The sequence below is a fragment of the Augochlora pura genome, chromosome 6 (assembly GCF_028453695.1).
Source record: "Augochlora pura isolate Apur16 chromosome 6, APUR_v2.2.1, whole genome shotgun sequence".
Taxonomy (NCBI): Eukaryota; Metazoa; Arthropoda; class Insecta; order Hymenoptera; family Halictidae; genus Augochlora; species Augochlora pura.
This window is the reverse complement of record NC_135777.1, coordinates 7,644,586-7,657,604: the sequence shown is the minus strand read 5'-3', so window position 1 is coordinate 7,657,604 and position 13,019 is coordinate 7,644,586. Positions and strand designations below refer to the sequence as shown.

The 13,019-nt window shown below is 34.3% G+C and overlaps 1 protein-coding gene across 8 annotated transcripts; it reads left to right on the top strand.

The window, feature by feature from the left end:
* The first annotated feature begins 4,189 nt into the window (after positions 1–4,189).
* LOC144471761 (tRNA (guanine(37)-N(1))-methyltransferase) lies at positions 4,190–9,897 on the top strand. 8 transcript variants are annotated; one of them, XM_078184142.1, is made up of 8 exons: positions 4,199–4,294; positions 4,412–4,468; positions 6,256–6,381; positions 7,151–7,308; positions 7,525–7,771; positions 7,870–8,305; positions 8,390–8,531; positions 8,644–9,897. In XM_078184142.1, the coding sequence occupies exons 4-8, from the start codon at positions 7,165–7,167 to the stop codon at positions 9,067–9,069; spliced, it is 1,395 nt and encodes a 464-aa protein (XP_078040268.1). In that variant the 5' UTR covers positions 4,199–4,294; positions 4,412–4,468; positions 6,256–6,381; positions 7,151–7,164; the 3' UTR covers positions 9,070–9,897. The 8 variants fall into 8 exon arrangements, with proteins under 8 accessions (XP_078040270.1, XP_078040268.1, XP_078040267.1 ...); XM_078184144.1 differs by lacking the exon at positions 4,412–4,468 and having other exon boundaries at positions 4,190–4,294; XM_078184141.1 differs by having other exon boundaries at positions 4,199–4,468.
* The last annotated feature ends 3,122 nt before the right edge of the window (positions 9,898–13,019 follow it).

Sequence of the window (13,019 nt, the reverse complement as noted above, 5' to 3'; positions counted from 1 at the left end):
CTTCCCTTTTACCCGATACCATTATACCGATCGACAATACGGATATATATCACTAAGTCAAATCATCCCATATCGCACACATCCTATTTATACATTATTAAAGCGAGAAAACTTACCTCATAAGTCTAGCTTTAAGTCATTTTATTGTTTGGTTTTGTTTAATGTTTTTGTTTGCGCCATGTAACCCACTAATGTAAAAGAGTAACAAATAAAAAATTTTAGAAAAAGAAAAAAGTTTTTTTTTTAAAAAAAAATATATTTTTAATTTTGTATTTCTGTTTACTGTTATGTTAAAACTTATATGTTAACAACTTATTTGGGTACTTTCAATACCGAAATAGTAATTTCGACGTGCAATAATCGTACCAAAGATACGTAGATCTCAATTGATTAATTCGTTTATCATTGTTATATTAATCCTAATCATTGTAAATTACACATATCTATGACAATCATCTTTATTACCTGTAAATAACCAAGCCATAGACCATATGCACAGTTTTTCTCATAAGTGCCTTTCTGTACATCTCACTCCATCATTAGATAAACAAAACCGTCTTAATTTTAAGAAAGTGCGGTAGATATAGTCATTTTGTTAAACAGCGCGTGCCTGGATTTCCGGGCCTTTAGTTTAGTCAGCATATCTTTTTTTTCCTGTTATACTTTTTTGAGCGTTTAAGTTTATTGTACTTTGTATATATATGTATTTATTGGCACAATAAACGCTTGTTCAAAAGAAAATATAAGTGGTCAGTATCCTTGCCTGTCACGCGGGAGACCGGAGTGCGATCGGTAATGTTATGTCGCCACAACACAGCGGGAGAGTTTCCCAAGAAGATGAGGGTTCTTGTTCTGATCGGAGAATCTACCAAGCTTGTTCTGGGTTTAAACTTCTTTATTTTACCGATGATTTTTCCGAACGTGTAGAAAGTAGAAAGTAGGCGCGTGTCTTTAAGGAACTCGGTGTATGGGCCGGGAAAAAATGTCTTCCTGCCCGGAGGACCGAAAGTTACTAACACCTTCACCTCGGTCCCTCTTACCCATTCAACTCAAGGGTGGGTGTTTCAGAGGCCTGCCCATTCACGATGGGTCCATGTCAGTGATGCAGAGTCTCAAGAGGTTTGGGACCCAGGATATGGCACCTTGAATCCTTCCGGAGCAGGGGGGGGGTCCTGTGTCACGCGTGGCCCTCGGCAAGTCCTCAACCTCTGGGTGCCATATTCCTAAATGCCCCGCGTCCAAAACGTACCGTCTTCCGCAATCCGCGGCGTACCATATGCCCTGGGACGATTGGAAGTACAGTTTCCTAAGGTACGGGTGACAGGCCCACACCGTAGCCAATTTCGAAGGTCCCAAGCACATGCCCCCGCCATAAATCCTGACTAAGTAGTCCCGAACATATACAATGATGGTAGCGAAATAACATTACTTTACGATGTACAATATAAAATGTAGTAGTAGCCGTAATAATAATAATAATTCTAGTTAGGATTACAGTGGTGGAGTAGGACAACAGTATGTATATTATTTTTCTTTTTATTATTTTTTTAATTATTCTGACCTAATGTTAACGACTATACTATACCAAAGACAAAGCAATACTAATATTAATATTAGTTTATAAGTATAATGCTTTAAACGTGGTTTAAAGAGAGCTTTCTGATATTATGAAAACCACTTTTAGTTTTTTGTACGTTGGTCTACAATTTTTTATGCCCATCATTTAGGAGATGCTGAGGCGAATTTAGCAAGCATTATAATATATAGTTTTTTCCCAATCTAAAAAATATTGTACCCTTACGTATAAAAAAATCTTGATAACTTCGGAAAAAGGGTTTACGAAAAATTTGGTCCACAAATTTCAGAAAATTGCCATAAATTTCATCAAAGAGAACTAACAAGTTCCGTAACAGATAGTGGGCTTTTGAATGCAATGCTACGGAGTGCGAAGGAATTTTGCAAATATCTCGAAAAATAAGGTCGTGAGGCGATTATATTTATAGAAAAAAGTTATATAAAATTTTCATCCTGATAGCATTTTAAATTTCATAAAAATCGCTGAGCTGTACTATTTAATAGAGAATTACCTTTTTAAAGAGTAAAAATATTTATCTGAAATACACAAAATCACATACGGTAGATCATGCCGCTTGCCGTTGCAACTGTACGTTTCAAGTGCGAGAGACAGACTCTGCCTTCTCTCTCTCCCGAAGTTATTGGAAATGTTCCGAAGCGTCAAGCTCATGTAAATACGGATCGTGAAGTAAAACGCATGCGTAGCACTTGTAATCTTCCACTTTTATCTTTGATTGAACATTACTGATATTGTCTACAAATTCGTGCCATGTGTTATGTTCTTACTATTGCGTGACCACGTGAAAGTAGTTACAGACAGCGCCTCCAAGAGGGATATTCAAACATAATAGTGTGTAAGTAATGAGATAAGAGCGTTTGGGTTATGCGATAGTCGGATCGAGTGAGGTGTGAATGAAGAGTGTTTGGACCGTGTGACTGTTCTTCGAAATGAGAATGCACGTGCGTACAAAGCGGTGATTGAATTTGGTCGTATATGAGTGAGTTTTAAGAAAGCAAGAGTGTCGTGAGGGTGGAAGGAACGTGTTTCTCAGTTGCGTGAGAGCGTTGAGAGAGCGAAGACGATCTGTGTGAGAAATTTGTGGGAAACTTGTGTGTAGAGAGTGTATTTTATTTTATTATTTTTGTTTTTCCCCTTTTCTGTTATTAAATATCTTGTTAAAGTAACTGTGGTTGATCCTTGTTGTCGAAAATCTCTACAATAGTCTTGAATAGGTAAACAGATAACGAGATAGAGAATTCTCACGGAATCTTCATTGAGAATTTATTTAGTGAGACTAATCGAGCAACAGAGGAAAAATCACGTAACCTCTCAAACGATCGTTTCGTATTTCACAAGACGAGTCGAAACCTCGGTCCTTCAGAATAGGAAGTCATAAATTCTCGATTGAAGACCTCCTATAACTTTCCCTCGGACCTCTCCCTCGCCCCCTCTCTCTCTCCCTCTCTCTCTCTTTCTCTCTCTCTCGTGCAGTCCTCGGGTCGAAATCTTCGTACGCAACACCCAATATTTTTTGTTTTGGCGGGTCTTCTACCCTCGCGCGCTAATCAGTTCCCGCGCGCCGTCTAGCTATTTCGACCACCAATCACTATCAAGCTGCAACGAGAAGCATGCCATCCGACGAATCAACATCCAGCTAGAGGATCTCAATTTTCCTATTGGACGATAAACGAGGAAAGATGAACCAGATAGAAAGCAAGAAGAAAACTCGATAACGCAGGAAAAGCAGATTTTATTCTGAAGGTTTAGAGACAACGTCGTTTAATCCAGAAAATAAAGTTCATCAGAGTCGAATTTGTGTAGCCATTTATTTTTACAAGTCCTACACAAGCAGAGCAGTTTTGTGCTCCACGGGCATCCGAACCAGCCAAATTCTCCAAATCCCACCCAAAGTTACGCAATATTATCGTTCCGTATTCCAAGCTATCGACTTCAGATGTCGCCAGCAGTTAAAATGCTTAATAAATTCGCGGCAAGGATCCAAACGTCTCAAAATACGGAGATATTAAACTCCTGACGCGGTTGATAGTTAAATAAACGTTAAAATGATTCAATGTATTATGACACAAGGGATAAGAATACTTAAAAAAGAAAAAAAAGAACAAGAAATTTTAGTACTAAGTTAGGATAACTCGTAAGTTCTGAAGCCTTTTCAAAGAACTGTGGCTTTCAAAAATAACAAATTCGTAGAGTCACGATCTTCTTCGGTTGTTTTCATGTAGCCTCCAGTCCCAGTTTGAGTCGACTGATCAGGAGTGCTTGCAATGTGACACGTATTTGACAATCGCTGTACGATTTCTCCCATGAAAGTCTTCTGTCTGCACTATTTAATATGATATCAAATAAAAAATATTATAATTTAAAGTTCTTTTCTACATTAACCTCTTCAGATTAAAGAGATGAAAAAACGCATTACATGCAATGTTCGTAAAAATTATAGATCCTAAGTACATAGTTTTTCTCTCTTTTATGAGATGTCCCCCAACTACAAAGGCGAGCCGCGAGGATTGAATGACCATGCCTTCGTATTCAGTTCTGAGACATTCATGGAACCATTACTGTACTTACTCCCCCCCCCCCCTCTCTCGCCGAGAGATTCTTGGTCATCTCACCATCTTGCATTCCTCAATAAACTTGCGCGGAGTTGGATGTGCAGTAAATGAAAGGAAATACAAATGCAAATGATTTGCACATGCGAAGGTATGAGAGTAGAATGTGTTTTAGAGTTTGGTATCGCTTATATGTAGTTGGAGACTTAACCTATACGAATGCTATCATTGTAACGTGGAATTAATAACCTCTCTTATTATACGTCAGACTTTTCCACCAACATATGAAGAAATTTATTTTATAAAAAGATAAAAGAACACAAAGGTAAATAACAGTTGTTTTCTTCTATTTTCATTGTTGATATTTTTTATAAAAAATAATTCATTCTGATTCATTTTTTTTCAAAATGTTCATGATATGTGTTTCTAAAAATATTTTTATATACTTATATATTGAATACAACATTTAAGCTTAATAGAACGAAAAACGTGTAACTAAATTTTGTAATAATGTATTTAAGTAAGATTGAACTTGTTGAATATTTGAGACATAATGACAAAACTTTAGTCTTGGATATATGAATACATGAAACATACAGTTGATTAGATAAATATAAATTAATGGAAAGAATTTCACACAGAATAAAAAAAACACGTAGGGAAATGTATAAAGTATACTACGTTAAAAAAATATTTTGATCAAAATGGAATAATTAGGAATTCTTTGTAGGATCTCATATCATACATTTATGAGTATAAAGAGACACTTAAAAACATTAATCCACCAATGTTTCTGGATAAGATATATTTCTTATAACACTAAAATGACTTCTTTGCTGGTTCCTCCTGAATCAGTGCGAGGAATGACATGTCTGGACCGTACAGCATTTACAGCTAATATCCAGTTGCCATTTCTAAAATGTTGTGACATTAAAATATCAAAAATAAAACCAATTGTGAAAAAATATTTACTTAAACTAAGGCAGTTCAAAGCAATTCAAAACGTAGATAATAAGATTATTGCATATTTGAACCCTAACTTAGTAAAAAAATTTGAAGACCTGTCAGAAAATGACAGAGAGCAACTTTTGGGATTATATGAAGAATTTGGAACAACAGAAGTAACCATAAACTATGATAATTGGCACGCAAATGATATATTAAAAGCTGTTTTGCCTGAAGGATTAGAAGTTCCAACTTCGTACAGTTTAGTAGGCCACATTGTGCATCTAAATCTGCGTGATATGCATTTACCATACAAAACGATTATTGGTCAGGTTTTCCTTGATACTGTACCAGTTGCTAAAACAGTAGTAAACAAGATAAATACAATTGATACAACATTTAGACATTTCACTATGGAGATACTTGCAGGTGACAAAGATACTATCACAGTAGCGAAAGAAAATGGTTTTATGTATGAGTTAGACTTTTCTCAAGTTTACTGGAATCCTCGTTTATCTACAGAACATTTAAATTTGATAAAAATTATCAAACCTAATGATGTCATGTATGATGTATTTGCTGGAGTTGGACCATTTGCTATTCCTGCTGCTCGTAAAGGAATTAGAGTTTTTGCAAATGATTTAAATCCTGAATCTTACAAGTGGCTTAAAAAGAATGCTGAAATTAATAAAGTAAAATCTAATATTAAATCTTTTAATATGGATGGTAGAGAATTTTTGAAGATTGTTGTAAAAAAAGATATTTTAAATAGACGAGTCAATAAAGAAGTTGGTTCCGAACACATAGTAATGAATTTACCAAGCATGGCTGTTGAATTTTTGGATGTATTTTATGAATGTTTTTATGAAAATGAAATAGTAAAGATGAGTTCTCAATCTCCCATGGTACATCTGTATTGCTTTGTAAAGGCAAATAAAGGAGAAGATGCTTGTAAACTTGCACAATTACTAGTGGAAGAAAAACTTGGTTGTACATTGCAAGAATCTTTAGTTAATTTACATAATGTTAGAAATGTTTCCCCATATAAGGAAATGATTCGTGTCTCCTTTTTATTATGTGAAAGAATTTTAAAAGGCGAGGAGCCAGCAATGAAGAAATTAAAAATGGAAAATAAATCAGATATATCGATAAGCGATATTATTACAGAAAATAATGGGAAAGAACAAGGGACTGCAAAAGAATCAAAAGAACAAGAATGTATTCAAAGTGTCAACAGTTCGTAGTGTTAAACTGAAAGCAAAAGCGCAGAAGGTGATGTCCAATTTAAAAAATGTAAGTGAGTTCTTACAAACAATAAGCATATAACTAAATACAAATAATGTGTAATTGTGAATATGAGCTTGGTTCTCATATAAGTATTATCTATAATCTGGATTCAATAAATATGCAAATACTGCAATTTTTCATGCAATTCTCCTTTATTTTAATAGTTAGATTTAAAAGGAAACAAAGCTGTTACAAGAGTAAAAGATAGAATAGCACAAATAGATCATCAACTTCAAGAATTACGTAAAGAAATGCATCAGTCCAAGCCAAAAATAAAGGCAAAGAATACAAAAAATGTAGAAAAGAAGAAAATGCCCAATAGGACACCAGTGCGGATAAATGAAACAGTATCATTGGTTGGACAAATGCAAATTTGATAAATACAATCATTTAGATAATCTAACATCTAAGTTATGCATTGTTATCATTTATAAATGAAAGCACATAAATAATATTGACTTACCATGTATAATGTAATAAAAATAATGGAATTTGTATTTTATGCGAATTTCCATTGGACAAATCTTGTTACACAAAATAAACAAAATTAACACTGAAAATGTTTTATCGAGTTTCTTCTTATCACCTCATTTTCATCCTAAGCAGTTATATAAGAATAGTTAGATATCCCAGATGCTAAGCTATGTTTACTCAATGATAATTACAGCATTGCACCCAATCACTATTACTCGTTTTCAAGTTAAGAATTTTCAGTGTGGAAGCAGACAAATTTTATTTCATTATTATTTACATCAATTTATTTTATTTTACATAGGAAAACCATTCATCATGGAAGTTTATACTGCAGGCATGATTGTAATAGGAGATGAAATTTTACGTGGACAAATTATTGATACAAATACATCATATTTAGCAAAAAGTCTACGTGCTTCTGGGATTAAACTTCAGAGAGTAACAGTAATACCTGATATTGTGCGTATTAATTAATTACTTTCATAAAAGCAAATTAAATTCAGACCATTTTGAACTGTAGATTTTTAATTAGAAATTCAAAAATTATGTACAATTTATTATTTAATTTAGTGATCCATAAAATTGATTTTATATAAGTGTTTTCTTATAAACTTAAAAACTTGCTTGTAATTAAATCTAAAATCTTACTACGTATAATGTAGCCTTTTGTATTAGGTAGATGATATTGCAAAGACTGTATGCGATGCATCCAAAAAGTTCTCTATTGTCTTTACATCTGGTGGTGTTGGGCCCACCCATGATGATGTTACATATGAAGCTGTGGCTAAAGGTTTAGAATTAAAACTTGAACCACATGAAGAGTTGGTTGATCATTACGCAACACTATTTCCTGACCAGAAAGAATTTCACCGACTTACCATTGTACCAAGACCCTGTGAACTAATCTATGTCCAGTCACAAAGTATGTGTATTACTGATAAAAGTTTTACGAATATATGATTTAAATTAAAAAATAGTTATGCAGCAACAGTTCATTAATTATATATGAATATTTTTTAGCAAAGTTTGCAGTTATAAAAGTGAAGAATGTCTATGTATTACCAGGATCCCCAAAATATTTTGAGCCAGCTCTTGATACAATAGTATCACAATTGAAGAAGGGAACTCCTTTACATTTTGAGTATATAGATGTTAATTTAGAAGAATTATCTATTGTGAATATTTTGGATGAATACGCAAATCATTGGAAGAATAAAGTCAGTATTGGTAGTTATCCACAGACAGCATCTGATAATTATACAAGAATTACACTAGAAGGAGAAAAAAAATATGTCTTAGAAGCGAAGGAAAAACTTCTATATTCTTTACCAGTACAAAAAATACGAAATTTAGAATATGGCTTTACTGATTTCCATGCAAGAGATATTTTCAAAGGTGCTGATGATGAATCACATGTAAAAAGCGCTTTAGTTATTTTACAAGAATGTTATAATAAGTAAGTTTATTACGTTATAATGTTTTAATTGAATTGATATGAAAAAACAAATTTGTACATACTATTTTTGTTGCATATTTTTAGATATCAACATGAAGATATATTTATAAGTTTCAATGGTGGGAAAGATTGTACAGTAGTTTTACATTTGGCTGCCACTATTTCAAAATTGCGGAATTATTCACCCTTATTGTGTTTGTATGTAACAGCTGATCCATTTCCAGAGGTAATGCTAATATTACTAATGGTAATGCAATAAAAAGTTGTTGAAACTATTTTAAATATTTCTAAATGTATTTTATATAAAGAACATAATATCACCCTACATCTGTTTGCAGATTGATTCCTTTGTGGAAAGGGCAATGCAGTACTATAATTTACAGTTGATAAGGAAAGAACGTCCTATACAAAAGGCATTAAGTTCGCTTGTGGAGGAAAGAAAGAACTTAAAAGCAAGTCTAATGGGAATGCGAATGGGTGATCCTGGTTCAGAGAATATGAAGCCTTTCACACCAACTGATCCCGGTTGGCCGCGTTTAGTTCGCGTAAATCCTATCCTGAACTGGACATACGACCAAGTGTGGAATTTCCTGTTAAAGTATAAGGTCCCATATTGTCCCTTATATGATCAAGGTTATACAAGTTTGGGATCGAAGTCAACCACACTACCAAATCCACGATTAAAGGATCCTAAAAATCCTTTGTCTTACTTGCCAGCGTATACTTTGACTGACGAGTCTGCTGAAAGACAGGGCAGAATATAGTGAATTTTATTTATTTACAATTTATTAAATGGTGCAAATTGTAACAGTACTTGCTGGTACTAAATAGCTTGACAATGTTTTTTACAAAAATGCAAGAAAAATATTTTGTGTATAATGCACGGCTATATGGTATTACTACATATTTCTAATAATATATAAGCACAGAAGTATTAATAAAGTGGCACCACTATATAGATTACTTAGTTTTAACGAGATCAGAAATAGTCAAATGTTACTAGCACTTATTTATAAAATATTCGACAAACAAACTATTTCCTAGTACTAGTTTCTATTTCTTTAGAGATACGAGGAGATTATATTTAAATAATTAAAACATTCTAGTATTATACCTTATTGAAATTCATTTATCAATAAATAATTGTGAACAGATTATTGATTTCGTATAATCAAATTTATAAAAAACGATGGTGTATTGGTATGGATAATATATATTCCGAATACTGACTATTTTGTATATTTTTAAATAGTGAAGTATTTATTGTGTGAATAATTATTAAAGCGAATTTATTTTTTGTGAAAGAGAATGATATTATTTCTAAAATTATTTAAACACGATGTTTATTTGTTCTGCACAAAATAAAATGTAAGAAATTGTAAAATTGAAAATTTATTAATTTATTTGCCACGTGTGGCTACCTGTATCACACAGTTAACGTGGATGATGCGTAAATACGTTTACATAAATAAGTTTCATAATAAAGGAACATAGTGTTGTATAACATGCAACTACATAATGTATTAAATAGAATTGGTTGAATAGGTTTATGTATACAGGGTGTTTCGAAATTATACATACTCCGGGAAATGGGCGGTTCCTGAGGCCATTTCAAGTAACCTTTCCCTTTGCCGAAATGCAATCCACGGCTTTGTTAACGAGTTTTTAATGAATAAAGTTGGGTGCGCGCGCACGCTTCAACCTGCTGTCACGCGCGCGAGCCAGCTGACTCAAGCCATCTCACTCCCGGGGCGCGGCGGAAGGAGAGAGGGCTGCGCTCCGACTTTGAGCCACGTTCGAAGTAACGAACAAGGATTTTATGAATTTTCTATTAATTTCAAAAATGTCACAAATATTGTTAATAGAAAACTTACCCATTCAGTTTTAAATGTAATAATCCACGTACGTAAAACGGCACAGATTACACTAACGTTCACTTTCACTGCACTATTATTCCACACTGATCACGAATTATTCAACAATTGACACATGTCCGAAGTTTCCAGCGTTATTTTGTGTGGTCCTGGAAAGGGACGGTTAAATTCAAATTTGGTGCTCAAAATGATTAGCTGTGTCGGTCATTATACATTGTAAGAGGTCAATGCGCTATCCTTCGAACATGACGAGGAAAATGCAATCCGCGATTTCGTTTACGAGTTCAAACAGTGGCAACGGTTTCGGGTCGCGTTCGAACCAATGAAATAAGTCGCAGAGCGCGAACTTGCCAAAGGGCATAGCCGATTAAGATGGTCAAAACTGCCCTTAGAGGTTTTTCAATGAGTCATACACCGATCGATAGCTGACCAATAAAAACTCATCTGTGCAAAATTTTWACCCTGTAACTWGTCCSTSASGGWCAAGTTACAGGGTWAAAATTTTGCACAGATGAGTTTTTATTGGTCAGCTATCGATCGGTGTATGACTCATTGAAAAACCTCTAAGGGCAGTTTTGACCATCTTAATCGGCTATGCCCTTTGGCAAGTTCGCGCTCTGCGACTTATTTCATTGGTTCGAACGCGACCCGAAACCGTTGCCACTGTTTGAACTCGTAAACGAAATCGCGGATTGCATTTTCCTCGTCATGTTCGAAGGATAGCGCATTGACCTCTTACAATGTATAATGACCGACACAGCTAATCATTTTGAGCACCAAATTTGAATTTAACCGTCCCTTTCCAGGACCACACAAAATAACGCTGGAAACTTCGGACATGTGTCAATTGTTGAATAATTCGTGATCAGTGTGGAATAATAGTGCAGTGAAAGTGAACGTTCGTGTAATCTGTGCCGTTTTACGTACGTGGGTTATAACATTTAAAACTGAATGGGTAAGTTTTCCATTAATAATATTTGTGACATTTTTGAAATTAATAGATAATTCATAAAATCCTTGTTCGTTACTTCGAACGTGGCTCAAAGTCGGAGCGCAGCCCTCTCTCCTTCCGTCGCGCCCCGGGAGTGAGATGGCTTGAGTCATCTGGCTCGCGCGCGTGACAGCAGGTTGAAGCGTGCGCGCGCACCCAACTTTATTCATTAATAACTCGTTAACAAAACCGTGGATTGCATTTCGGCAAAGGGAAAGGTTACTTGAAATGGCCTCAGGAACCGCCCATTTCCCGGAGTATGTATAATTTCGAAACACCCTGTATAGCATAGATTTTACAAGAGGAAGAAGTAATTTATTTGAATATATTACAAAAGGTATTAGTTTTAGAATTATTAGGTACATTTATTTATTTATTGTTTTATAAAATGCAATAAAAATGTTGTTGAAGAGAAGCTATCAATTTTTGTATGTATCATGCTATGTGTTACTTTTAAATAATGACGTTCATAACATGAATTTGATAAAATCGTGATCGTCACATGTATGACATTAGTAGCGAATGCTTTAATAAATTCTTCGATAATAATATTAATTACTCTATTATTAGTGTCGTACACATTTCTTAGGTTTGCGAAGGAAGGTTTTGAAGGGATGTTGCGTTATGTTTAAGAGGACAAATGGAAAGATGATTTTTTTAAATATGAGAAAGTCAAGTTTAATGCACCTAGAAAAAGGTTTAGAATAATGCTTCGTTTTAAAGATAGTTGGTATATTAAAAAATGGTGTGTGTAAAAAATAATTACCAATTGAGTTATTAGAGTTATTATTTTCGTCTAATAAACAGTGGACATTCATTGAGTTAATTTTCAATACTATATGCAGGATTGGTGTTGAAGCAACCGGGATATTTCTTAAACAGTAAGATTGGATAGGATTGAGTATACCTTAGTATATTTTTAATTATTGAGTCATGTATAATGGATTCATAGTTCAACTTTGACTACATTAAAGCTCTGTATGTAGTTAGAAAAGCATTTCTATTGATATCTTAATATTTACGAATTAGACTTTCCAGAATACTGCATTTATGTTAGAGAATTATTTTTGAGATTTTCAGGTGTATCCAGTAGATGTTATTTTGTTAAAAGTAAAACCAAGTACTTTTAGTCCATCTGCTAAGGAAATTGGGCCAGAGTTCATAATAAGGTTTATGCAAGTAATGTCAGAGAAATCGTAATGAAAGATAAAATTAGAGCAAGATACCTACGAGATCTTATTATTACTATTTCCAAGTGAAGTTCATTAGGTATAAAAATGGCGAGAGTGCAATAAGTTAAATTTGTTAATTAATAGTCATTGGTTACAGTAAAATAAACGTACGAAATCTACTGCCAATACAAAAATATTCGACCAAAAGGCAATATTAAGCAACATTATCTAAATTTCTATAAACGCGACCGGCGGTACTAAAATGCAAAATCGTTTGTGGTTCGGGACTAAAATCAAACGGTGAACACATCAGATTTTTTTTACTATTTTCATGACCTTCGTTATCGTCGAATTGAGGTCCCACAAGTTACGAAACAGCCTAGGAGTGCGTCCCAGTTGCGTCACCGTGGTTAATCGTGGTACTGTCGCGCAACGAGACGACAGTATGTTCCAATTAGGGGTTGAAGACGGCTACGATACCATAATTCGTATTCTCGAAGCAGTTCCAAGAACCGTAATTCATCGTAGCCTGTTCTTCGCTCGTAACTGTGTCAGTCGTACTCTTTCAGGCTTTTTACGTAATAGCTATTTACTTTACGCACAAAATCAAGGGTGTTCCGGGTCGGAAGAAGTCCCTCCAGTCTTATCGGCCCCGGAACCTCGACTGATGATCATCA